Below are 25477 nucleotides of genomic sequence, written 5' to 3'. Positions count from 1 at the left end.
CCTCTCATTTAGCTACCAAGCGCGTTACTGTTTGTGCCATCTGTGGGAAATTCTACTGTCTTGCTTTAGCAAAGCTGTCCTCATGAGGCATACATCAGGATAAAATGTATGTTAGTGGTCCACAGAGAAACTGAGACAGCTCATCTGAGTCTTGGCATTATGCTGCAGACCGTGAGTTTGTGGCTCACCAGAGCACAGTGTTAGTGTGAATGCTAAGCCCTCACGCTACCTTTCCTGGCTTCGCCACTGACCTGGCTGAGCCTAATCAACCTCACCTGAAAAGAAAAATGGCCATTCCTGACTAGCCTGGAAGCAGGAGCAGGATTTTTCGGGTTCCCTTCAAGTGTTATGATTTATCCAGTCAAGGTAAGTACTCTTCCAATTGTCAACTGGAAGTGACTTCAGTTATTTTGACAAAAATAGTAAAGCTGAGCCAAGAAAAACGGACTCATAAAAGCAAGAAAAGTAAGGGGGACCTACTAAAGTCACACAAAAATGAGACTCACAGGCTCACATCTTCACAACATTTGATAAACAAATAAAACAGCTCTGGTTAACTATAGCAGTCAAAATGAAAAACTGCGTTCTCTATCATTCAGAAATTTAGAGACACTGGGTATTTGTATTTCCTAGACAGAAAGTGTATACTTTACTGGGATAGACTGAGTGTGGTGTTAACTTAAATATTGATTCGGATTTTATGATTTTAGCATATTTGTAAGGATGTTATGTCAGATGTGGGGAGGAGACATTTTCAATGCTGTCATATACATATGGTCATGGGGAGATACATCAAATCATGATGTATCAGTTACTCAGATTCTGCACTGCAGCGAAGCAATGAGTGCACTTAGGCTATTTGTCTACCAAGGCCACATGGCCTGTTGGAAGCTGACTTGGGATACATACTCAGGTCTCTTCACTTGCAGGAATGGGAAGGTGCTAGTGCTTAGATTTCTCTTACCTCATCCTCATATTGGCAGGCACTTCAGTAGAGAAAAGCAAAGTAAGAGTCTGCCACAGGCATCCAGCATGCATTTCAGAAGCTATATATTACTGCAATTCCTCCAACTATGTTACGGAAATGTGACCAGTGAAACTGCGTGGTCACCAATATCCCTAATTATTACAGTGTTAAAGTAGCCTGAAGTTCAAATATTGATTCTGGGAATCCAGCAGGCATTGAGTCATGTATTAGCCCAATGACAGAATTAGTGCTTAAGGGTTCATCTTATTCTATAAAATTCAACCTGTTTCTCACACTCAGGGAACACTCATGGACACAGCAGCGATGCAAGTGATTGTGATGTTGAACAATGCTCTATGTTTTAACTGAAAGATCTTTCAATGGCCAAAGGTATCTAGACAAACACATCCGAATCAATATTTAAGTAACACCACACTCAGTCTATCCCAGTAAAGTATACACTTTCTGTCTAGAAAATACAAATACCCAGTGTCTCTAAATTTCTGAATGATAGAGAATGCAGTTTTTCATTTTGACTGCTATAGTTAACCAGAGCTGTTTTATTTTGTTCTTTTAACAATTGGGATTACAGAAAATGGAAATGTTGGGACTTTGTTAGCCACCTGGTATTTCTACATGGGGATATTGTTGAATGCTAAACAACAAGATTCAAACCACCAGACTAAAATGACCTCCAAAAGTATTTTTTCTTCTTCTTCAAGTACGTTAAGACAAATTCAATAAAGCAGAGTAACATCTGAGATGGGACTTATTGAAGAGAAACAATAGAAGAAGGTGCTCTTGGCGCAGCTAACCTTGGCTACAACACCAACGAGCTATCTTCTCCAGATCCATTGACAGGATCTTACAATTCATGGCATTTATGATCAATTTAACTGCAATGTCTGGAGAGAAAAACCCGCTATGAAATGCAGCTGCCTCTTTTCCCTTTTGACTGGCATGAAGTTTATCATATATTCAGGCCATATGATAATTTCATAGCTACATGAAATTTATGTGAAAGGATAAAAAAAATTATTCCATCTTTATATACACCCTTCAGGCAGAAGGATTCATAAAGACTACCTGAAGATACATTAAACTTTGGCATGGAACATTATTTATGAAAATCGCAAATACCTGAACTGATTTCACTGAAAAAAGGTTTTAAATCTTGATGACTAGCAAGCTTCCTCAGAGAAGTAAAGTGCTATGTTTAAACGGAATTAAAACAGCAATATAAATTTAAAAAATATTTTAATAGTAAATCCTATCACTTATATGTGTTATTAATTAAGCAAATGCCTTGTAATCATAAAATGCTTTTAATCACTTATATTTTAGCTTCTGCTAGATGTGTAAAATGTGACTAATGAAGACAGAAATAGTTTATGTTAAGAAGAGAAAATATGACGTTCTCATAGTTTGTTACTACTTTTCTTTAGCTAGGATGCTGTCAGTAGCTACTCTCCTAAGAGTTAAAATTTGTACAAACTCAAATTTAAATGAAGCAAGTAAGAAACACCTATTGATTGTTGATGGCATTTCATTATTAGCAGTGAAGGTATGTACTATGAGTCTGGTAAAAACAAATAAGGAAGGAGCGTTAAATCTAGGTAGATTGCTAAATCTTGACAATTACCTACATCACTGTTTGAGCATCTGAACTTCAAATTTCATATAAAAGCAGCCTCTTGGCTTTAATAATATTATGATATATATTTTTTTATCCCTAACACTTAAAGCTCTCTTTTCGTATTTTTAAATTTTACAAGCCCTGTTCAACCCACTTTCAAAAAGTCTTTCTAAGTTAAACGTATAAAGCTGGCCTTTCCTACCATGACTAATGTCTAATGTGGCTGACTTCTCTTTCTCAATACACACACACACACACACACACACACACACACACAGAGAGAGACAATCTCTTGTGCTTACCAAACCGCAGGAATTATGACAAGGGAGATAAAATGGTGCTAGTCTAAATAAAGCTAAGGCTCAAGCGCTAAAGAGAGAACCCCTGCCCAATATCCCCTGCCTTCTTATCTCACACACACACACACACACACACACACACACCCCTAGGACTGTGAGCCTAACCTCAACCATCCAACCAAGCACCTAGCCTGTCTTAGGCTCCGAATAATTATTTGTGGAATGAATGAAAGCATGACTCAGTGGGTGGTGTCTGAGTCTTTCCACAGCTGGTTCAGACGAACAACATATTGAAGGACAATTCCAGTTCTCCTGGGGAACAGCCAGTAGAGAGATATCTGTTGGTAAGCAAGATTGCTTCTCCATGCAAACAGTACCACAGCCACCTAAGTGGTATCACTGATTCAGGGAGTATCAAAACAGCCCCTGGTTTAGAAGGAATACTTCTTCCCTCACCATAACACTGATGATTGAAATCCCTTCGGGATGACACAACATATTTCATTGTGCTGTTATCAGTTATAATCAGGAGACGAGTATCTCTAGGAAGAGTCGTTCACTGTCTTAGAGTACACCAATTAAGGTGTAAATGACTGATACATCCTTTTCCTAAGAGGAGATTTTGATCACAAGGATGACAAACAACAGGGGTTTCTGGAGGTCTGAAAGTTAACACATAAGAAGAGGACAGATATAAAAAGAACCTGAGACCACTGCAAAATATGCTAAGGCTGTAGCTGTTGAAGCCCGAAAGACAGAATTTATGAAAATTTATGATTTTAAATGCTTTATGACATATTTTAATCATTCCGCAAGCCCAAAATTAAAAAAAAAAAAAAAAGCTACTTTCCTTGGCCTGGTAACACTGTGGCCTTGTGAAGTGCCTACCTACAAACAACTGGCTGTTGAGCTGCAGTCGGAAATGGCCCTCCTCCGAAGTCTCCCTGACCCGCCTCGGGAGGCTGTCCACCTGGAGCGAGGTCTCCTTGAGGTTCCTCTCAGCCCGGACATAATGCCATTGGTTGTCATTCAGAAGAGAAGGAGACTGGACTACAAGCTCTACAGGGCCGTTCCCGACATCGATGGAAAAAGTGATCTCAGAAGGAGCTGAAACCAAAAGGAAAACAGAAAGCAGGATGAAGAAGGGAGTTCTCAGTGGACTGAGTGTCCAGGCACATCCTGAATGAATGGGAGAAATGACTGACTTCAGCTAAAACCCCTGCAGCATCGAAACGAACAGTAACAACTACCAAATATGGAGGGTCTACTAAATCTCAAGATTTGTTTTATTTTTTTGCCCAGTTGGTCTCTATAGGAAGGAGAATAGGGACCTGAGCTGCTCCTGCTGATCTGATAAAGACACTCCATGCTGAGGGTGTGGGTTCTCTACATCTCCACTGGCTTCAGCTGTGTCCTGGCTCCCTGTAGACATGGACTTAATTAAGTAGCTCCACTCACACTCAGGGAAGCCTAGCATGGTTGCCCATGTTATTTCATCAGTACGTGCAAACATTAGTGCTAGTCTCATGATCCAAAACAAAAAATAAAAAAGAAGCTCAAGGAGTTTAAGTGCCTTGCCCAAGGTGACACAGCTGTAAGTGGTAGTACTCAGGATCTAACCAAACCTCAGGCCTAGACTGGGCTAGTTCCTCAAATCCTTCCGCATTTCTGTAATAACATGACTATCAAGGAACCCAGGTGGCAGTCAGCCAGAAGTAAACTGATGACCATGATAATGGTGTGGTGACTAAGAGAGAGAGAGAAGTAGTAGCACAGTAAACTACAATTAACCCTGTGACTAGCTCTGTGCTAAGAACTGGCTGTAGAGTCTTTCATTTTAACCCTCAAAACAAGCCTGTGAGAATGGAATTTTTTTTTTTTACTCACATTTAAGGGTCAGAAAACTCAAATTCAAAGAAGTATAAGTAACTTGCTCATGGTTTCCCAGATAGATACTAAGTAGAATCTGACTCAAAGGCAGAATTTTTCACTATCTTGTACTAGTGAGTATATCTTCCTGTAATGTTCCATTGTTATATAAGCCCTTTCTAAGACTGAAGAAAGTAAAGAGGCTAATTATAAATTGAGGTTGAGGAGAAGACAGTTTCCTTCGAGTAACTGGAGTTTTCATGCCAGACCTTCTTTTTCCTTTCAGCACCTTGCAATTACACCCCATCTCAAAACAAAACAAACAAACAAAAAAACAGGACATGGTTATTTGGGAAAGTCATCAACTACCAGGTCTGAATTATCAGAGATGCCAAAGATCAAACACCACTCCCTAGCCTGTAAACCCTAACGGAAAGTCATCTTTGGTATAAGAAGCACCCAATGTACAGAAATTCAGTGACTCTCAGCTTGAACTGTTGTGCTTTCTGGTGAGCATGAGCCATGACTTTAAGGAAAAGCAGTGAGATGGAGGCCCTGCAACTGCCTGGAGCATAGTATGCACTCAGTACCAGGAGTTTGCTCTTAACTACACATGTCATCAAGGCAGGTAAAGTGGCTTTGCCTTTAAGGGAAAGAGAATTGAAGAGAACAAGTTGGGTGGGATCAATTAAAGGGTAGATGAAGTATGAAGGTGGCCCCAGAGCTCCTCCTGATTCTTATTTGGGCTATGGATGCCACCTTGCAACCCTATACATCTCTACATCAAACAAGCACATACTGAGAGACAACAGGGCCTCAAGTTTATTTCTCTCTGCAGAACACAGAGCGAAGACTGGTAAGCATTTGGGGGAGAGATGATAACAACTTGCTAAAAGCTTTCTTGCCAGCCTGTTTTTGTGGATGAGAAGCTGCACTCAGAGGCACACCCCTGTGGAGGGCTGGCCTGCACCACTGTTAAGCCTGCCAGGGGGTTAGGTTTCCTGTTTGTGCTTACCTCTGCTCCATCATTTATCTCCTGATGCTTAATGATCTGTTTCCTGACTGTCTCCGCAACTAGTATGCAAACTCCTGATGGATACTGCTTCAAGTCCCTCAGTTCTTGTATACCCAGCATCTAGCCTTGCACACGGGAAGCTCTCCTCAAACTCAAACGTTTATTCATTAGCTCTTGAATACCTTGTGCGTAATAAGTGCAACTTTGCAGTTTTCTTTAGCTATTTTTTAGTTATATAGCAAGATATTAGGATCCTTGGAAAATCTTTTTTATTGCTTTTTACTCAAGTAACTATTAAATATCTACTATGTTCAAACAAAAAAAATTTTTTTTTTTTATGTTCAAACTAGGAGCACTGGTAGTACAGTGGTTAAGCACTCGACTCCTAATGGAAAGGCTGGAAGTTCCAACATACCCAGGAGCAGCACAGGAGAATGACCTGGAGATTTGCGCGTAAAGATTACAGCCTAGGAAACCCTATGGAGCAATTCTACTCTGTCACGTGCGGTCAACTTGACAATACCTAATAACAACAACATGTTCGAACTACTCCTCAAAGAACTAGGGAAGAATTCATGAAATACAATAATAATTGCTAATATTTATTGAGGACTTATTATAAGCTAGGCCCTATTCTAACCTTTTTTCTTTTCTTTTTTTTAATGAAACAACTCAGTCTCACCATACCCTTAATACAATTAATATTTTACAGATGAGAAAACTGAGACAGAGAGTGAAGCAAGTTGTCCCAACCTAGATGGGGCAGAGTCTGGATTTGAATCCAGGTGATATGGCTCCAGATCTTGCATTTTAAACCCCTCTTCTATGACATAGCCCCCAACCTCAAAAAGTCTGAAGTCCTGTTGGGATAGTCAAAGCTAAAATATGTAATAAGCGTGGCTGGAACCAACTGAACAAATAAAGTGTAAGTTAATGAATGATACATCCAACATCACTTAGCGACTCTGTGTGTGGAGGAATTGAGTGTGAGGAACGTGCCGGAGGTGGTGGATATAATCCAGTTGCCCTGGATTGGAAGGCAGATAGCCCCTTACACCACTGGCTCTATAATAGGTTCACATTCTGGCCTCAACTTTCCCACCATCTGACAAATACCTACTCACATATGGTTCATGATCAAGCTACAGCATCACCTCAACCTCTCGACAGTTCCACCTTAAGACTTTCAGTCACATGCCCCAGTACCATCATTGGGCCTGCTGGCTGAGACTGGGCTGTCTGTGAGTTGCAGCCAACTAAATACACAGAGCCCTGGTGGTGCAGTGGTTAAGTGCTTGGCTGTTAAACAAAAGGTCGGCAATTGAAATCCACCAGCCTGTCTTTGGAAACCCTATTAAAAAAAAACCTGTTGCCCTCAAGTCCATTCCGACTCATAGCAACCCTATAAGACAGAGTAGAGCTGCCCCGCAGGGTTTCCAAGGAACGTCTGGTATATTCGAACTGTAGACCTTTTGGTGAGCAGCTGTAGACCTTTAGGTTATCAGCCGTAGCCCTTAACCACTACACCAGCAGGGTTTTTCATTGATATATGGGCATTATCAATTCCATTTTACATAAATAATTACTAGAGGGGTGAAGAACTTGCCCAAGATGTCTCACAATTAGAGTATGACTCTGAAATCTAGACTCTTCTCACTAGGCCATACTGGCTCTCAGAAGCTGCTTCCTTCTCCTTCCTCTTTTCTTCTACTATTTGTACAGCCTTTGAGAGATAATTGTCAAAATAGTTAAAATTTTACTCAGTTTCATTGGAAACACATCCACTAAGACTTGAGGACACAGAGAAGTGTCTTCCCTCTCACAGAACACTGACTAATCCCAAGGCTACAAATTCCAAATGTGTTAGTTGGAAGTGACCCAGAAGAAAATGGATTGAAAAATTCATGGAAACCTGTTGGTCCCTGTCCAAAAATTGGATGTACCAACTTTGGAAGCTGCTGCTCAGATAGTTATAGAGAAATACTCCTTGAGGATGGGAGAGAAATCTATTCTGAGCCACTGCATTTGTTAAAAGGCCATTTCCTTTCCAAGTAGCTAATCTGCAGGGATTTCTTGCTATGAGCCCTTGAGGGCAAAAATCTCATCTGCCTCAAAGACAGTACGAATGTAGCTGTTGATGAGGAACACAAGACACCCACCCATTTGATCTTCGTGTTTCCATTTAAAACCCAGTGCCGTCGAGTTGATTCCGACTCATAGCGACCCTATAGGACAGAGTAGAACTGCCCCAAAGAGTTTCCAAGGAGCGCCTGGCGGATTCAAACTGCCGACCCTTTGGTTAGCAGCTGTAGCACTTAACCACTACACCACCAGGGCTTTCCTTTCCATTTAGATAATAATAATAATAATAATGTTGGACAGGAAATTAATAACAGACATCTTACTTTGATTTTAAGGTTTTTCTTATCCATAAAACCAAATATTAACCATAAAAAGCCTGACCCAAACTGCAAAAGCCTGACAGAAACTGCTCTTCAGCAATGTAAATGTGTCTTATCCTGCTAGAAAAGGATAGTCCTCAAACCATTACCTCCTAATTTAAATTCCGAAAGTCTCATGGGGGTGAGTGGAGGGCCAAATTATTAGCAGTCAGGACAGAAGTAACCTGACATCAGCTGATCTCAGTAAAGGGGGAGGGCAGGGTTTGATCAATCATTTCAAGTTTGCCCAGTGGTTGATCTTCTATACATCTCCCTCTTCTCTTTGTAAGATTCATTTACCTTGGTTCTTGCTTCTTTGAGCCATGTGCTTTTTCTGGAATCAACATGGTCTCCCTATATGCATACAGAATAACTGCTCAGAATAAACTTTATCTTCAAATTTTGATTACTTTTAACAACACAAAATGTGGGAAATATAAAGCCTTTCACTTTTAATTTCTCATAACTTTTTGTCTTGTTTTGAAAAGTGTATGTTCTTCAATCTGTTGATAAAAGTGAACAGCAAAAAATTGCATCAATGGATTTTAAATTTTTGTCAAATTTAATGACAACCTACATTAAAAACATTTTCTGTACAACCCTGAGAACAAAATACAGTACCATAAAAAAAAAAAAGTACACACAAATTGAACATTGACATGTAATTAGTGTTCAATCATTGCTCATTACCTTGTGATAATATACCATGACATTTACCACTTCTTTAATGAATCAAAAGGCAACAGGGCCTGAATTTATTACGTTTTCATTGAGGTTATTAAGTTCCTATTATGAATTAGTTGGCACTCAAGTTCACATCTTTTGAGCCTGGCCAAGTTAGGAATGAGGGATCCTGTTTCATACCACAGCCACAGAGCTTCCTCCCATTAGTAGCCTAAATTGTTGGAGTAAAAGGAGGTTAAGACTGCTAATTAAGGGGATCTTTTTCCTTGTATGTATTGTGCTGTAAGTGCAAAAGAATCACTTAGCTGCTTGATGATTTGCAGGAAACTTACACAAACGCCATCAACTATCCCCTCCAGTTGGAGCTTTTGGCTCCTTTCCTGGAGCTCTCAAATTTCCAAGACCCTGTTGCTAAGACGTTACTCATCCTTTCAAGGGTATTTCATGCAGTCTCATCATTACTGTAATATGGTCAAATGCCTTTCTCAGACTATACAAAAATACCTATTTAAACACTGATAGATGGGCACCTAATGACAGGCAGGGCTCTTCATGGTTAGGGGACTGACACCGGCAAAGCAATGGGAGCAGTCAGCGTGTTATAAGCCAACTAGTGCACTGAATGTAGAGGATCTAAACACAACAACAAAAGTGACCAAAAGCAGATGGGTTTTTATCATCACCACACACAAGCACTTCTAAACAGTCCCGAAGAGTGGTATACCTACGCCACTCCTATACCAAACAACAACTTTTGTTAGCCTGAGTACTAACACATGCTGAGGTTCCTGTTTCTTTTAAGCTTTAGTAATGTATGTGCAAGTTCCAAATGAACACACTGCCTTTTTCAGTGAATACTATATTCTACAGGGAAGTTCATAAAGAGAACTCCAGATACAGCCTTGGCCACTGAACATGCAGACTCAAATACGTATGTCGTGAAGAGTTAGAACTCAAGTGCAGATTTTTGTTTTTTCCTTATACAATCACTGTGCTGTCGTTTTTTAACCCAAATCTACGTTAAATGCATGAATGTATAGAGTCATTATGAGTCAGAATTGACTGGACAGCAACAGAAGAGGCAACGGGATTGTATCACAGGGGTTGGAGATACACATCATACCAGAAGACAGCTGAAGTAATTCCAATCCTTTAGGAGCTGTTTTTACCAAATAAAGAAATTCACAATGAATTTTCTGGTGAAAATACCTTAGTGGAAAGTTTTTAATTTCAAAGACATTTGAAAGTATGTAGAATTGGTCCTGATAAAAAGACATAGCTAGTATTGCATTTTCAGGAATTAATTGTGAAATTGATTTTTTATGACTCTCTACCAAGCAGATTCCTCTGTTTGAAACCTTTGCTGCTTGTATATCTGTTATTTCATGTGAAAAAAACTTTACAAAGTTAAAATTAATAAAAGCACTTTTGATCAATATGAGAGAAGACAGACACATGTGACCACACTCTCTTTTGAACGTGAACATGCAAAGAAAAACATCAATTTTGATGTAAACCATTAACAAATATACTGACGTTAAGGCTCAGGAACAGAAAATGTAGTGTTGTTATTATTCCTGAAACAGACCAATATGTAGGTATGTGTTTTACATTAAAAAAAAAAACTGTATTAATGTAATTAAAAAAAAAAAACAAGTATTAATCCATTAAATTGGCTTTCGTTTTTTAAACTAAAATATATTTCATTGGCATAAAATACATATTTTATGTACAAAGTTTAATAATACAAAATTATTATGCCTGCTTTTCTATTATTATTTTTTATTTCACTTCATGATTATCACTGAATTTAGTTTGTACAAAGGGGAAGGAGTGTTAAAAGATGATCCAGTCTGGGATTCAGGTTCCCTAGGTAGGTCATGGTTCATGGTGGAGGGAATTGGGAAACCATGGGAATTCTGACTGGGTAGTCATGTATTCCCAGTGGTGAGAAGTAAGTCAGGAAGTTACTTTTAGCACAAATGTACAATAGAAAAACCCATAACCATCGAATAGGAATAGAATGTGCAATGATAAGCCTTTCAGCTTTCCATGGGAATTGTAATGAAAAAAAATCCCATGGCAGAAAATCTTAGAGTCAGATGTAAGAAATACCTATGGGTCAGATAATGGGCATTATAATAAGCATCTACGGGAATTTTTGGAACACACTGTTTTGAAGAGGGAATGACTGACTTAACACTGATAGGTGATAATAAAGGATAATGCATGAAAAAGGTACTTTAGAAATGATCACTTCTACTTTTATGGATGCTCAGTGAGATTGAACTGATAACAGCCACTAATTTTTGGTGTTAAAGACAAAAACGTGTTCTCTTGACTAAAAAAAAAAAAAAAAATTTTTTTTTTTGACTAGTTACGTTAAATTCATAAATGAGAGAACTTACAGCTTATTTCAAGTCGGATGAAGTCTTTAATGCCAAGGTTTTCTAGGAAAACTCCAGATAAAGCCGTGGTTTTAAAAAAGAAGGAAATGTCAGCACTGAATTCCGCATGGAAGGTTGGAAAGTGGAGGTAAGAGGCTTCTGTATAAAATGAGACCGCATTCCAGAAGTGTCCTGCAAATGAGAAAATCCTTAAGCATGGTTCATTCTTTTGGAACGGGGTATAGGAAAGCACTGGGCATGTGAATAATTTCAAGACTGGGGCACACTGCAGGGAAAGGGATAAGGGAGCAAAAGCATCTTGTGCTTGTGTAATGCAGAGAGAAAGCTTTTTTCAATTTAGTACTCACGGTCGCCATAGCAACGCAAGGGACCAATTCTCCAAGCAGCTTCTGAGTTTGATCTGTTGGTATCAGTGATAACTATCTGAGTGACAGGCAAGTGGTCTTTGAAGGAAAGAAAGCCAGTATCATTTGTCCTGCAAAACATAAAATTCAAGGGGGAGAAAAAGGACAGAATGGGGATATCCTGCGGACTCATTTACCAAAACCCTTCTTTTTAAAACTGATTTGAATATGGTTGCAGGCCAGAGGCTGGGAGGGGCTAACAGAAGGCCTTTCATCTCACAAGGATGTGTGAAAGAAAGGCTGAATGCCAATTACAAACCCCATGGCCAGCTTCTAAAAACAAGTGGATTTTACATCTTCCTTGAATGTGTCTCTAGGAAACACGGACAGTTTACAGGGACTACTGCTGCCTTGTCGTGTCTAAGGCCACCCCGCCTGCTCACTATTTTGAGATTAAACCCTCCCTCTCTTTTCCATAAAGAGGTTGGCTGTCTCAGTAACTAATGTGAAGTAGGTATTGCAAATCCCACTTGAAATCACCCTACGGGCTTGTTTCAGCCACCTGCCAACAGGTTTTAATCAGCTTTAGATATTTCTCATCACCTTTTAACTTTAGGTAAAAACACGTCTTTAGCGTTACTCGTTTGTTACTTTATTTTTCATTCCATTCTGCCTTTAAAGATCCAGTGTAGATAATGATCCTGTCTTTGTTTTTGTTAGTTATGCAAGTAGAGAATTGACTAGTCCCCTTTTGACAGAAAAGTTAAACACAGGTATGGTTAAACCATTGTTTTTCCATCTTTTTAACTTGTGTTTTTAGAATTATAGTAAGGACCATACCATTCTGCTGAGAACAAAATTTAGAGGTAAGACACAGGCATCAAATGAATAACTACTTTGAGCCAGAAAATATTAGGATGCATACACACACACACACACACACACACACACACTTGAGTCCTATAGCTGCCAACCAAAAGGTCAGCAGGTAGAATCCACCAGGCGCTCCTTGAAAACTTCATGGGGCAGTTCTACTCTGTCCTATAGAGTCGCTATGAGTCGGAATCGACTTGAAGACAATGGGTTTCATATATATATATATAAACCCCAGTGCCGTTGAGTCGATTCTGACTCATAGCGACCCTATAGGACACAGTAGAACTCCCCCATAGAGTTTCCAAGGAGCACCTGGTGGATTCAAATTGCTGACCTTTTGGTTAGCAGTCATAGCACTTAACTACTATGCCACCAGGGTTTCCTATATATATATATATATATATACACACACACACACACACATATATATATATTTTTTTTTTCCATACAATACCCATGGATGACCGTTGAGGATTGAATTGTGTCCCCCCAAAATATGTGTCAACTGGCTAGGCCATGATTCCCAGTATTGTGTAGCTGTCCTCCATTTTGTGACCTGATGTAATTTTCCTATGTGTTGTAAATCCTAATCTCTGCCTGTGGTTAATAAGGCAAGACTAGGTTACGTTAAAGAGGATTAAGGTGAGATGCGACACCTTTACTCAGGTCACAGCACTGATCCAATGTAAGGAGAGTTTCCCTGAGGTGTGGACTGCATCATCTTTTATTTTACAAGAGATAAAAGAAGAGAGAAGCGAGTAGAGAGATGGGGACCAACTACCACCAAGAAAGCAGAGCTAGAAACAGAGTGTCTCTTTTGAACCCAGGGTCCCTGCACTGAGAAGCTCCGAGACCAGAGGAAGATTGATGACAAGGACCTTGCTCCAGAACTAACAGGGAGAAAAAGCCTTCCCCTGGAGCTGGCACCCTGAATTTGGACTTCTAGCCTCCTAGACTGTGCGAGAATAAATTGCCTTGAAGAGGCTGTTGGTGGAATTATGGAAGTCAGAAAATTCTGGTGAGGACTCAGAAAGAAGTGAAGAGAGCCTTAACAATGGAGACAGTGCAGATGGTGAGAAGCGGCAGCAGAGAAACAATAGCAGCAGAACCAGGAGACCAGCACAAGATGGTGCAGGAGCCGACCCATTGAGCAAGAAAGCTGAGAGCCTTTGGGCAGGAGGCATCCTGGCAGAGTGGGGTGCCTCTGTGCACTTATTGGTGGAGGTAGTCTTACAGACCCACAGAGCAAGAGAGCTGCGTGCCTTCCAGCTGAGGTTTACTGGCAGAGTGGGAGAACCTCCAGGTACTTACTGGTAGAGCTAAAGAGCTTTGGAACACTAGCTTGAGCAGGGCAGATGCTGCACCGGTTCAAAGGCCCAAGGGACCTAGAGGCCAAGGAAGCAGAAGCTGAATTGACAAGGAACATAGGAAGCAGAGCTGCCTCAGTCTCAAAGGGTAGGGCAACAACCTCTGGGGTTTAAAGGGTAGAACCACAGCCTGCTGGGTCTCAAAGGGTGGGGCCACAGTCTACTAGGTTTCAAAAAGTCAGATCTTTACCAACTCAGTTCTGGAGTGCGGGACTGCCTTTCATGAGTGCCAGGGGTATGGGGCCAGACCCGCTGCCCAAAGCTGAGGGAGCAGGGCTACCCAGCCCAAGGGGCAGAAGAATGGGGCCTGCTGGGACTGAGGGGGTAGGGTTGGCACTCAGATGACCTAGGAGAATGGGGCTACCCAAATGCAAGGCAGCAGAGCTGCTCTTCCAGTGGGCTTGGAATGTGAAGCTGAAGCCCAGGGTCCAGTGACCTCCACCCAGCATCCGGAGAGGGTGGCCAACACCCAGAGTCTGGAGGGCTGTGCCATTGCCTAAATGGTTTCAGAGAACAGAGGATTATTTTCAAGAACTGAGAGCTAATATAATGTGTTGTGCTGACTTGCTTCATGCCTGTTATCTCTTCTTTCCCTCCAATTTCTCCTATTTGTAACAGAATTGTCTACCTTGTGTCTGTTCCACCGCTGTGTTTTGGAAGCAGACAATTGTATTCCAGATTTCACACATGAAGAGGAATTTTGCAGAAGATGAAATTTTGGACTTGGAGTTGATTTAAGACTTTCAGGATGATATGATGGGGTGAATGTGTTTTACATGTGGCAAGGACATAAATTTGGGGGGACCAAAGGGTGGATTGTTGCGGTTTGAATTGTGTCCCTCAAAACTATGTGTCAACTTGGCTAGGTCATGATTTCGAGTACTGTGTGGCTGTAAATCCTAAACTCTGTCTGTGGTTAATGAGGCAAGATTAGGTTATGTTAAAGAGGATTAACCACTGCCATCGATGCAATACCCTTACTCCAATCACAGCTCTGATCCAATGTAAGGAGTTTACCTGGGGTGTGGCCTACATCACCTTTTATTTTACAGGAGATAAAAGGAGAGAGAAGCAAGCAGAGAGATGAGGACCTCCAACCACCGAGAAAGCAGAGCCAGGAGGAGAGTGCATTCTTTGAACTTGGGGCCCCTGCACTAAGAAGCTCCTAGACCGGGGAAGGATGATGCGAGGACCTTCCTCCAGAGCTGACACAGAGAGAAAGCTTTCTCCTGGAACTGGCACCCTGCATTTAGACTTCTAGCCTCCTAGACTGTAACAGAATAAATTTCTGTTTGTTAAAGACATCCACTTGTGGTATTTCTATTATAGCAGCACTAGAAAACTAAGACAATGACACACGCATCAGGTGTCACTAGCCCCATTTTCAAATGAGAAAAGTGATGCTCAGAGATATTATGTAGCTAAGGGTCACTATGAATCAGAATCAACGTGATGGAAATGGTTTGGTTTTTTGGTTTAAAATAATACAGCAGAGGGCACAGGAACCAACTCATATTTTTGGCATCCCCAGTTATCTATCCAATGTCTAGTTTTAAAAAAAATTTAGAAGACACCAAATAAATATATGTTGAACTGAGCTGAACTGAATCAGTGTGAGGCAATCTGAGAACTGCACATGAGTGAGCCAACTCCCCACCCTGCCTTGTTAGGCACAGGATGGATCTAGCCTGTCCATGGTAATAGGGTGTCACAGTATCACGTATCCTTATTCAGGTTATAGTGTACTCTGATGCAACAATTTGATAACAAGAACATAAAAGAGCAGATTAAGTATTGGTTCTCTCCCATAGCCACAAAGAAGTTAATGATACACCCAAGAAATACTCAAAATCAATATTATATTTCATTATATATTAGGATGTCATTTACAGCTCTGGGCGTATAGACAAAGAAAATAATATCTCAAATTATTGAGGTAGCATAGTAAAGACTCAAGCCGCATGATAAAGTGCTCCAAGGCCACAGTATTAGAATAACACAGATTGTTCTGGAATCCCAGGTCCATAGTTCCTAACCGTGTTAGCTTGTGCTAATAATTTCATTTCTGATATCCTCAGCATGCTCAGGTTTAAAACGTGGGAAACATCACCACGTACATCACAGGGTTGCTGAGAGGATTAAATGAGATTATATGGGCAATCATTTAGTGTGTTACCTAATCTATGGTAAATGCTTTAAAATGGTAGTAGTGGCTTTTATTTTAGTTTTCATCTTTGTTCCTAACAATTCTCAAGTTTCAGGTGAGTCAATTACACATGCAGCTATGATTCTTTTACTGGAGATCTCACAGTACCACATCACATTGTTGAAAATTAAATTTTAACATTTGGTATCCAGCTCATGATATTTGGGGAAACACACACACAAACATACTGATTCATTTTGTGTATAAATGAATCAAATATTCACCTGCATACATACTCCTAACTGTATTGACCAAAAACGTAAACAGTGCGTCATCCAGTATCTATCATTGGAGTTCCTCTGTTAAAGGCCATCCAAAGGATCTGAGACAGGGCTTCATTTCTATTTGAAAGCACATCTTTGAATGTTAGACATAAAGTATCTAACAGAATAAACTGTGAATCTACATTCCAATATCTTTTCAAAAAGAAAATTTTAAAGCAAATCTGAGAAACAGAACTGGAAAGAAGACCAAACCCCAATCTCTCACCGTGAAGAAACTCTGTATTTCTGCACGACCTTATTGCTCTCCATTTTCATTGTCAAGGTAAAAATGGTAGATTCTCAAGTCTGTCCATCAAGGCTAACTGCTGCCTCACTTATACACAATGGCATCTTGTCTATGTCAATTTATTGTCCTTGTGGCAAAGTACTGGGACATACAAACAGCACTCTAAGAATAAAAATCGCTTCCAAATAGCAGAGTAAAAAACTTCATATTTAGTCTGACAAAGCAAGGCATGTTACCAAGAATACTTTTAATCTAAAAACTTTAAAAAAGAAAAAGTGAACTCCTCTTCAAAGTTGTTTAAAGCAGCAGATACAAACTCAAATGCCTACAGGGGTCAAGCAGGTAATAAAAATGAGAGAAGCTAGTTTGATGTGAGATGATAAACGATACCTGACTCACAGTTTCAGTGTCAGGGAGGAAAAATAGAAAGTTGCAGAGAGCACATGTCCTGCCTAAAAGGGGGTAGCAGTATCCATTAGCAACAGGTCATTATGCCAGTGGTGAATGTAGGACCAGTTGGCCAGACTGGAATATGAATGTAAAATTCAGTTTTTAAATGCTGGCAATAAATTAAAAAAAAAAAAAAAGTGTAGTGGGATCTACATTGTGCAGGTCAATGAACCCCATCTAACAACTGTGTTCATCCTACATGAAGTCAGCTCCTCACCTGGGCATTCTCGGGACCTTGCACATTTACATGAGCCCTTAGGATCACACTGAGAATAAGATTGGGTTTAATTCAATTTGTGAGTGCCAGGTATGATCAAAATATTTTAAAACGATGATTATACCATTTGAGGTGGAAGATTTTAGCCATTAGAAATGATGCAAATCATGGTGGTGCCTAGTGGTAGGAATAGGTTTAACTTTCTGCACACCATCTTGCTTTTCTTTCTCTTTTGTTTGAATCTGCCTTTCCAAATTCTAGCTCTTTAAGAGCTTTGACTTTCTTTGGAACGATGTACAAGGCCCTTGCAAGTATAGTTGGGAAGTGACATGCTGTCATGGGAAAGCATTACCATTGGAGCCAGTCAGACATGGGCTGGATTCGTGTGCCTCCACAGCAGAGCTATTTCTGTGAGGTTATTCTGGGCCTCTCTTTCATCTCTCAAACTGGGATAATCATACTAATTGGATATTGTTATAAAGATCAAAGTAGATAATGTATGTAAAACAGCTAAGACATTGGCTAGCACACAGGAGGGACTCAACAAGTGTTGTTGAAATTCCCAGTCCTAGGAGTCTTCTCAGATAGATGTAAGAAGATAAAATCAAATCTTGGTACATGAACACAGCCAAAGTTTACCCAATGTCACTTTACTATTAAGAAATTAAAATGATCCTCAAGAGATTGTGGTGTAGAATTGATTTTAAAAAATCAATTACCACAGATGATGGTAGGAGGCATAATTTGCTGAACATGTTTTGGATATGAAAGAAAGTAGTGTCATAAAAGATCCCCTTGCAGATCAGTGGAGGCATAGAATTGAGGAAGCAAGGAGAATAAAAGTAAAAATTATTGGATTGTATAGGACAGACATGTGACTCAACATCCCTTAGAAGCTGATGACTCCCAAATATAATCTCTAATTTTTCTGAGCAAATCAATTGTTCCTGTCCTACAATTATCCATATTTCACAAAATTGAAATGTAGTTCTTCCTTAAAAACATCACCAACCATTCTACATTCTTTTTTCCTTCTCTGAACTCATAATTTCATATTTTTGCACAACTCTCTCTGATATTTATTTGTATATTGATTCCTGTGTAATTCTTCTTTTCCTAGTGGAAAAAGTTTGGTTTATAATAAACTCAACATTAATTAGCAATAGGCATGGGTATTCACAAAGGTAAACCAGCTGTACCTATTCTGACTCGTATCCTCTTGGCTTGAGTTCTTCCTTTGTCCATGGTTGAGGATTTATCCTGTGTTTGAATATCATCTTCTCCTGCCTGATCAGACAGCTTTCTCTTTCAGTTAAGCTCTGTCTTTGTCCTGTACCTTCAACATCTCCCTCTCTCCTAACTCTTATTGCTTGCAATATTTAAAGTTCAAGACTGTCTTTCTCAGAACTTCAAAGAGGAAATCATCATATCAACACCATTTACAATAGCCCCCCAAAAGGTAAAATACTTAGGAATAAATCTAACCAGAGACCTGAAAGACTATACAAAGAAAACTACAAGACACTACTGCAAGAAACCAAAAGAGACTTACATGAGTGTAAAAGCATACCCTGCTCATGGATAGTAACACTCAACATTATGAAAATGTCTATTCTACCCAAAGCCATTTACAGATATAATGCAATCCTGTTCCAAATTCCAATGGCATTTTTTAACAAGATGGAGAAACAAATCACCAACTTCCTATAGAAAGGGAAGTGGTCCTGGATAAGTAAGCATTACTGAAGAAAAAGAAAAAAGTAGTTGGTCTCACAATACCTGATTTTAGAACCTATTACACCACCACGGTAGTCAAAACAGCCTGATACAGGTACAATGACAGATACATAGACTAATGGAACAGAATTGAGAATCCAGACATAAATTCATCTAACTATGAGCAGCTGATATTTGACAAAGGCCCAAAGACCATTAATTGGGGAAAAGATAGTCTCTTTAACAATTGATGCTGGCATAACTGGATATCCATCTGCAAAAAAAAAAAAAAAGAAAAAAAAGAAACAAGATCCATAAATCAAACTATGCACAAAAACTAACTCAAAATGGATCAAAGACCTAAATACAAAATCTAAAAATATAAGGATCATGGAAGAAAAAATAGGGACAATGCTAGGAGCCCTAACACATGGCATAAACAGAATACAAAACATTATTAATGGGGAATGAATAACAGAAGAGAAACTAGGTAACTGGGAGCTCCTAAAAATCAAGCACTTATGCTCATCAAAAGATTTCACCAAAAGAGTAAAAAGACAATCTACAGACTGGGAAAAAAAAAATTGGCTGTGACAAATCCCATAAGTGCTAATTTCTAAAATCTACACGATACTGCAAAACCTCAACAACAAAAAGACAAATAATCCAATTAAAAAATGGGCAAAGGATATCAACAGACACTTCACCAAAGAAGACATTCAGGTGGCTAACAGATACATGAGGAAATGCTCATCATGATCATTAGCCATTAGAGAAATGCAAATCAAAACTACAATGAAATACCATCTCCCCCCAACAAGGCTAGCAATAATCTAAAAAATACAAAATAATAAATGTTGGAGAGGGTGTGGAGAGACTGGAACACTTATACACTGCTGGTGGATATATAAAATGGTACAACCACTTTGGAAATTGATTTGGCACTTCCTTAAAAAACTTAAAAAATAGAGCTACCATATAATCCAGCAATTCCACTCCTTGGAATATATCCTAAAGAAATAAGAGCCAATACACAAATAGATATAGGCACACACATGTTCATTGCAGCACTGTTCACAATAGCAAAAAGATGGAAACAACCTAGGTGCCCATCAAAGGAAAATTGAATAAACAAATTATGGTATATTCACAAAATGGAATAGTACACAATGATAAAGAACAACGATGAATCTGCAAAACATCTCATAGCACGAATGAATCTGGAAAGCATTATGCTGAGTGAAATTAGCCAGTCACAAAAGGATAACTATTGTATGAGTCCACCATTATAAGAACTCAAGAAAAGGTTTAAACACAGAAGAAAACATTCTTTGATGGTTACATGGATGAGGAGTGAGGCAGAGGAGTATTCACTAACTAGATAAAAAAAAAGTAGACAAGAATTATCTTAGGTAAAAGGAAGGACAACATAAAACACAGAGGAAGTGAGCACAACCGGACTAAACCAAAAGCTAAGAAGTTTCCTGAATACAACCAAACACTTCAAGGGACAGAGTAGCAGGGGTGGGGGTCTGGGGAACATGGTTTAAAGGGACTTCTAGGTGAACTGGCATAACAAAGTTTATTAAAAAAATGTTCTGCATCCCACTTCAGTGAGTGGTGTCTGAGGTCGTAAAAGCTAGTGAGTAGCCATCTAAGATGAATCAATTTTTCCCAACCCACCTGGAGCAAAGGAGAATTAAGAATGTCAAAGACATGAGGAAAATATGAGCCCAAGAGACAAAAAGGGCCACATAAACCAAAGACTCCATTAGCCTGAGACCAGAAGAACTAGATGGTACCCAGCTACCACCAATGACCACCCTGACAGGGAACAGAACAGAGAGTCCCTGCTGGAACAAAAGAATAGTGGGGTGCAGAACTCAAATTCTAGTAAAAAGACCAGACTAAGACTGGTGGGACCGTGGAAGACATGGCCCCCAGACTCTCTGTTAGCCCAGAACTGAAACCATTCCTGAAGCCAAGTCTTCAGACAAAGATTAGACTGGACTATAAGACATGACACTCATGAAGAAAGTGCTTCTTAGCTCAAGTAGATGCATGAGACTAAATGGGCAGCTCCTGTCTAGAGGTGAGATGAGAAGGCCAATAGGGACAGGAGCTGGTTGAATGGACATGGGGCATCTGGGGTGGAAAGGAGGAGTGTGCTGTCACATTACAGGGAGAGCAACTAGGGTCACATAACAATGTGTGTATAAATTTTTGTATGAGAAACTAACTTGCACTGTAAACTTTCACTTAAAGCACACACACACACACAATTTTTTTAAAGTTCTTAAAAAAAAAAAAAGACTCTTTCTCAACTCTGTCTAAATCAAGTTACTTCCCTTTCTCCTGTTCTCTTCAGAGCCATATTTCTTCAGAGAATTGCCTCCATTTTCTCTCTTACCTCGTCCTCCTCCTCTGCTTTTTCCTCCTCAGTCCATCACAATCAGGATTTTTGCATTCCATTCCACTGGAACATTTCTCCCTAAATTGTTAATTTCGGTGGAACATGTCTACCCCTATTTTACTTGATTTTGTTGTAGCATTTCAAAGTGTGGTCTTCTTTCCTGACACAAACCCACACACACAGTTGTCATCCTTAGATTTCATCAAGTCAATTTTCGGCTCATAATGAGCCTATGTGACAGAGTAGAACTGCCCCGTAGGGTTTTCTAGGCTGTAATCTTGATGGGAGCAGCTGGGTGGGTTCAAATTGCCAACAGTTTGGTTAGCAGCTTGGCACTAAAGTGTAATACCACCAGTGCTCCATACACGTATATCCATTGTTTTTTCCATAAACATGGATTAATTCAAGTAGCTAGTGAAGAATGGAAGTTAATTATCCTGAAGTCCAGGTTTCTGAGGTTCATGGAGTTGGGTTGACCCACCCAGGCCATTGTCTGGAGATCTTCTTTTGAAGCTTGAGCCTTAAAAAAAACTGGATTACTAAAGTCATCTTTAAAGCCAAACAATAGCCTAGTAAGTAGCTTAGCAAAGACCATTTCACCTCAGTCATTGTGCTCTTTTGAAGAATTATCTGTGTGCAGTTCAGTTTTGAGAAACAGAAGCTCCAAGATCACACCAGAAGCCGTGTTTTAGGGTAAATCGTTATTACATAAACTCTGTTCTGGCCTCATTCCATGGGAATGCCTATATGCACAAGGATTTTTGGAAGTTCTTTAGTCTTTGGAACATTTTTGACTCACTAGTCAAAATGTTACCCCAATTTGCAAATTGTATATTAAATAAACTATCAATTTCTATTATTGGCTTAATATGACTTTTGTTTTAACACTGACTGAGGTGTTAATAGGCACCTCAAACTAGGAGGCCCAAACCTCCTCCACTCTTCACTTTTCCCACCAAATCGGCTCTCCTACCTGTCTATGTTACTTTCACCTCTTTGAGTGACTTACCCTTGTGCACCCTGTGAATCTCATTTCGCCCCTCCTTCTCACTTCCTCTCTCATTCTTGAATAATAAATCACCTTCTATATGTCTTCCTATTCAACTGCCTAATGCTCCTCCTCTTTCGTGGTTAGGTGCCATTGAGTTGCCCTCCATGGTGACCCCTTCCACATGGAAAGAAAATGCGGCCTGAACCATCCCCATGATTGGTTGCAAATCGGACCTTCGTAATCCATAGGGTTTTCACTGGTTGACTTTTGGAAATAGATTGTCAAGACTTTCTTCCTAGTTGACCTTAGTCTGGAAACGCCACTGAAACCTGTTCAGCATCATAGCAATATACAAAGTTTCACTAACGGATGAATGGTGGCTGTGAATGAAATACACTGGCCGAGAATAGAAACCTGGTCTCCCGCATGGAGATTGAGAATTCTACCCTTGAACCGCCACTGCCCCCCTCTTTCTCCATACCTCAGTTGTATTTTGAGCCTTCACAGTATCTGCCTGGGGCTCGGTGATGGTTCCCTGAACTGGCTCCCTGCTTCTAGTCTCTCCATTTTTCCTACTTCTCCATACTATTACTAGAAACTTACTTATAAAATGCAAATCTTGATTCATGCTTAATTGCTTAAAACCTTTTAAGAAATCTCTTTATCTTACACCACCGCACCCCCCATTGCCTTTGAGTCAATTTTGACTCATAGTGACCCTATAAGGTTTTCAAGGAGCAGCTGGTGGTTTGAATTGCCGACCTTTTGTTTAGCAGCCGAGCTCTTAACCACTGTGCCACCAGGGCTCCATACCTTATAGGTAAAGTCTAAATTCCAAGATATTTAACATAGTAGAACAGGCAATAAAATGATATTTAAGGCCATAATTACTTTTCCAAGTGAGGAGTTCTTTCAAGCAGGAACCATCCAAAGTTAGAGACGCTGTAGAGTCTGGATTAGATACAGAATCTACTGATGACCCTTGGGTTCTGCTGAGACCTGATGTCTCAGTAGCTGATTGTGGGAACTGTCTCTTGCCTTTTCCTGGCCATTTGAGTGTTCAAATAATGCTTTATGCATGATCTTACTTAATCCTCAAATCCTCAGGACAACCAGTGAACACGTTTTAATCATTCCCTGCAATGTACGGGTGAGAAAACCAAGGTTCGGTGTGCAACTTATCAGGGTGCAAACTTAGCGAATGGAGAGGCCAGAATCTGAACACAGATTTGAACACCAAAATGTTTGCCTGTAGTCCCCTTGCTCTGCTGTGCTCCAGCCCTAGTCTTGCTCCTACAGAGAGCAGCTCTCACGTTTAGCCTGCGTCCTGTCTGGACAGTTTTGGAATAACAACACCTGGCTCTGAGTCCTTGAGGTGTCCTTGGTAAGTCTCAGACTGACCATCCCCATTCTGTTCACACAGGCGTTCTCCACACAAGATACAATTCAATTGATTGGGTTTTAGTTTACTAATTTGCAATCATTTTCCAGCCCTGCATTCTCTGAGGTTACACATGGGTCACCTTGATAGGAGCTCTGGAGTCCACAGAACTCCTCAGTTACACATTTACAAGCAATCTCTTGGTTTATTTCTACTGATGGCAAATCCATCCATTACATGTTGATTTTTACTAGTAAACATTCAGAGGGCAGCCCTGTGTTGGGGTGAGGGGACCTGACTGTTATTTTCTTACGTCAACCAGAGTTTGATGTTTGAATGTTATCTATGGTTTGCTGGCATGCTATTTAATTCTGTTATGTTATTTATTTTATCGCATATACATTTAAATGTTTTACTTAGACATTAATTTAACCTTTATAAGTCAAGGTTGTTTCTTATAGTTTATTTAGATATTGTAAACAGAGAAAATAACACCAAAAATTATGGCATTAACAGATTTTTGAGAACCAACTACATTTCAGTTCTGTTAGGTGTTTTCCACAAATTATTGCTAACTCAGCCAGTACTTCCCAGCTGTAGGCATTACTTTTTTTTCCTAATAAAAAGTTAACCTGAGGCTTAGATAAGGCTAAATGTTTAGTCTCTACAGTTAATAAGTAAAAAATTCAGGATGCCATCATCACATTACATAATCAAATATTACTTAGAGATTCATTAGATTTTACATTCAGAAAATGAAGGTGCTGCAGGCAAAAAAGAGCTACAGTTTTGTGGGTTTTAAGTGTATTACATCCATTAGTTCATGGCATTTTCACAACAAGCCTAGTGAGGCAGATCTCTAAAGAAGATAGAACTCTATTTTTAAATGACAAGGACCCCAAGCTTTGAATAACTGCAGAGACATTGGGATTTCTTTGTAGTTATTCCCTGTCACTACTGTAAGCTATGGAAGTAGCACCAGGTGGGGTGGAAATGAGACCCCTGGAGAGAAGGCCCTGAGGCCCAGCTGGCAAAGCATCCTCAGAGCTGACTGCACAGCTACATCTGGCCAAGGGTTCTGGCCAGTTCTCAGCAAAAAAGGTGTTCTAAATAATGTCTCCTTTCTTTATGTGGCTGTGTACAGGCACTCTTGTGGATTTCTCTTGGTCTGTATGAAGTCCTAAAACTATCAAAATCAAAATGCACATAAACCAGGAATTCTAAGCTGGGATTCTATTCAATAGAAATAAGGATGTTAAAAGTGAAAAGGGTACAAAGGAGGACTCAACACCCTTCAGTGCAGCATTACTTCTAATAGGGAATAATTAGAATAATATTTCTAATATAATGGACAACCCAAATGTTCAACATAAAGGATGGAAGAATAAATTATGATACAAGAAATCTATGTTGTTGTTGTTAAGTGCTGTCTAGTTGGTTCCTACTCGTAAAGACCCTATGTACAACATAACGAAACACTGCCCCGTCCTGAGTCATCTTCACAATCATTGTTATGCTTGAGCCCGTTGTTACAACCACTGTGTAACTCCATCCCACTGAAGGTCTACCTCTTTTCTCCCGACCCTCTACTTTACCAAGCATGATGTCCTATCCCAGGGACTGGTTCCCTCTGATAACACGTCTAAAGTACATGAGAAGAAGCCCTTGTTTCTAAGGACCATTCTGG

General features: G+C 39.8%; 1 protein-coding gene across 1 annotated transcript in view; it reads right to left on the bottom strand.

Annotated features, from left to right (window-relative positions):
* The window catches only part of CNTNAP5 (contactin associated protein family member 5), a 1201383-nt gene that overhangs the window by 180275 nt on the left and 995631 nt on the right, over window positions 1-25477 (bottom strand). The window contains exons 15-17 of the mRNA XM_049889068.1: window positions 11667-11794; window positions 11320-11490; window positions 3791-4009 (exon numbers count right to left, since the gene is read on the bottom strand). Of these exons, the coding sequence (XP_049745025.1) occupies window positions 3791-4009; window positions 11320-11490; window positions 11667-11794 (518 nt within the window). The remainder of the gene's footprint in view (window positions 1-3790; window positions 4010-11319; window positions 11491-11666; window positions 11795-25477) is intronic.

The sequence above is a fragment of the Elephas maximus genome, chromosome 6 (genome assembly GCF_024166365.1).
Source record: "Elephas maximus indicus isolate mEleMax1 chromosome 6, mEleMax1 primary haplotype, whole genome shotgun sequence".
Taxonomy (NCBI): domain Eukaryota; kingdom Metazoa; phylum Chordata; class Mammalia; order Proboscidea; family Elephantidae; genus Elephas; species Elephas maximus.
Note: the sequence above shows the minus strand (reverse complement) of the source record. Positions and strands in the feature narration are given on the sequence as shown.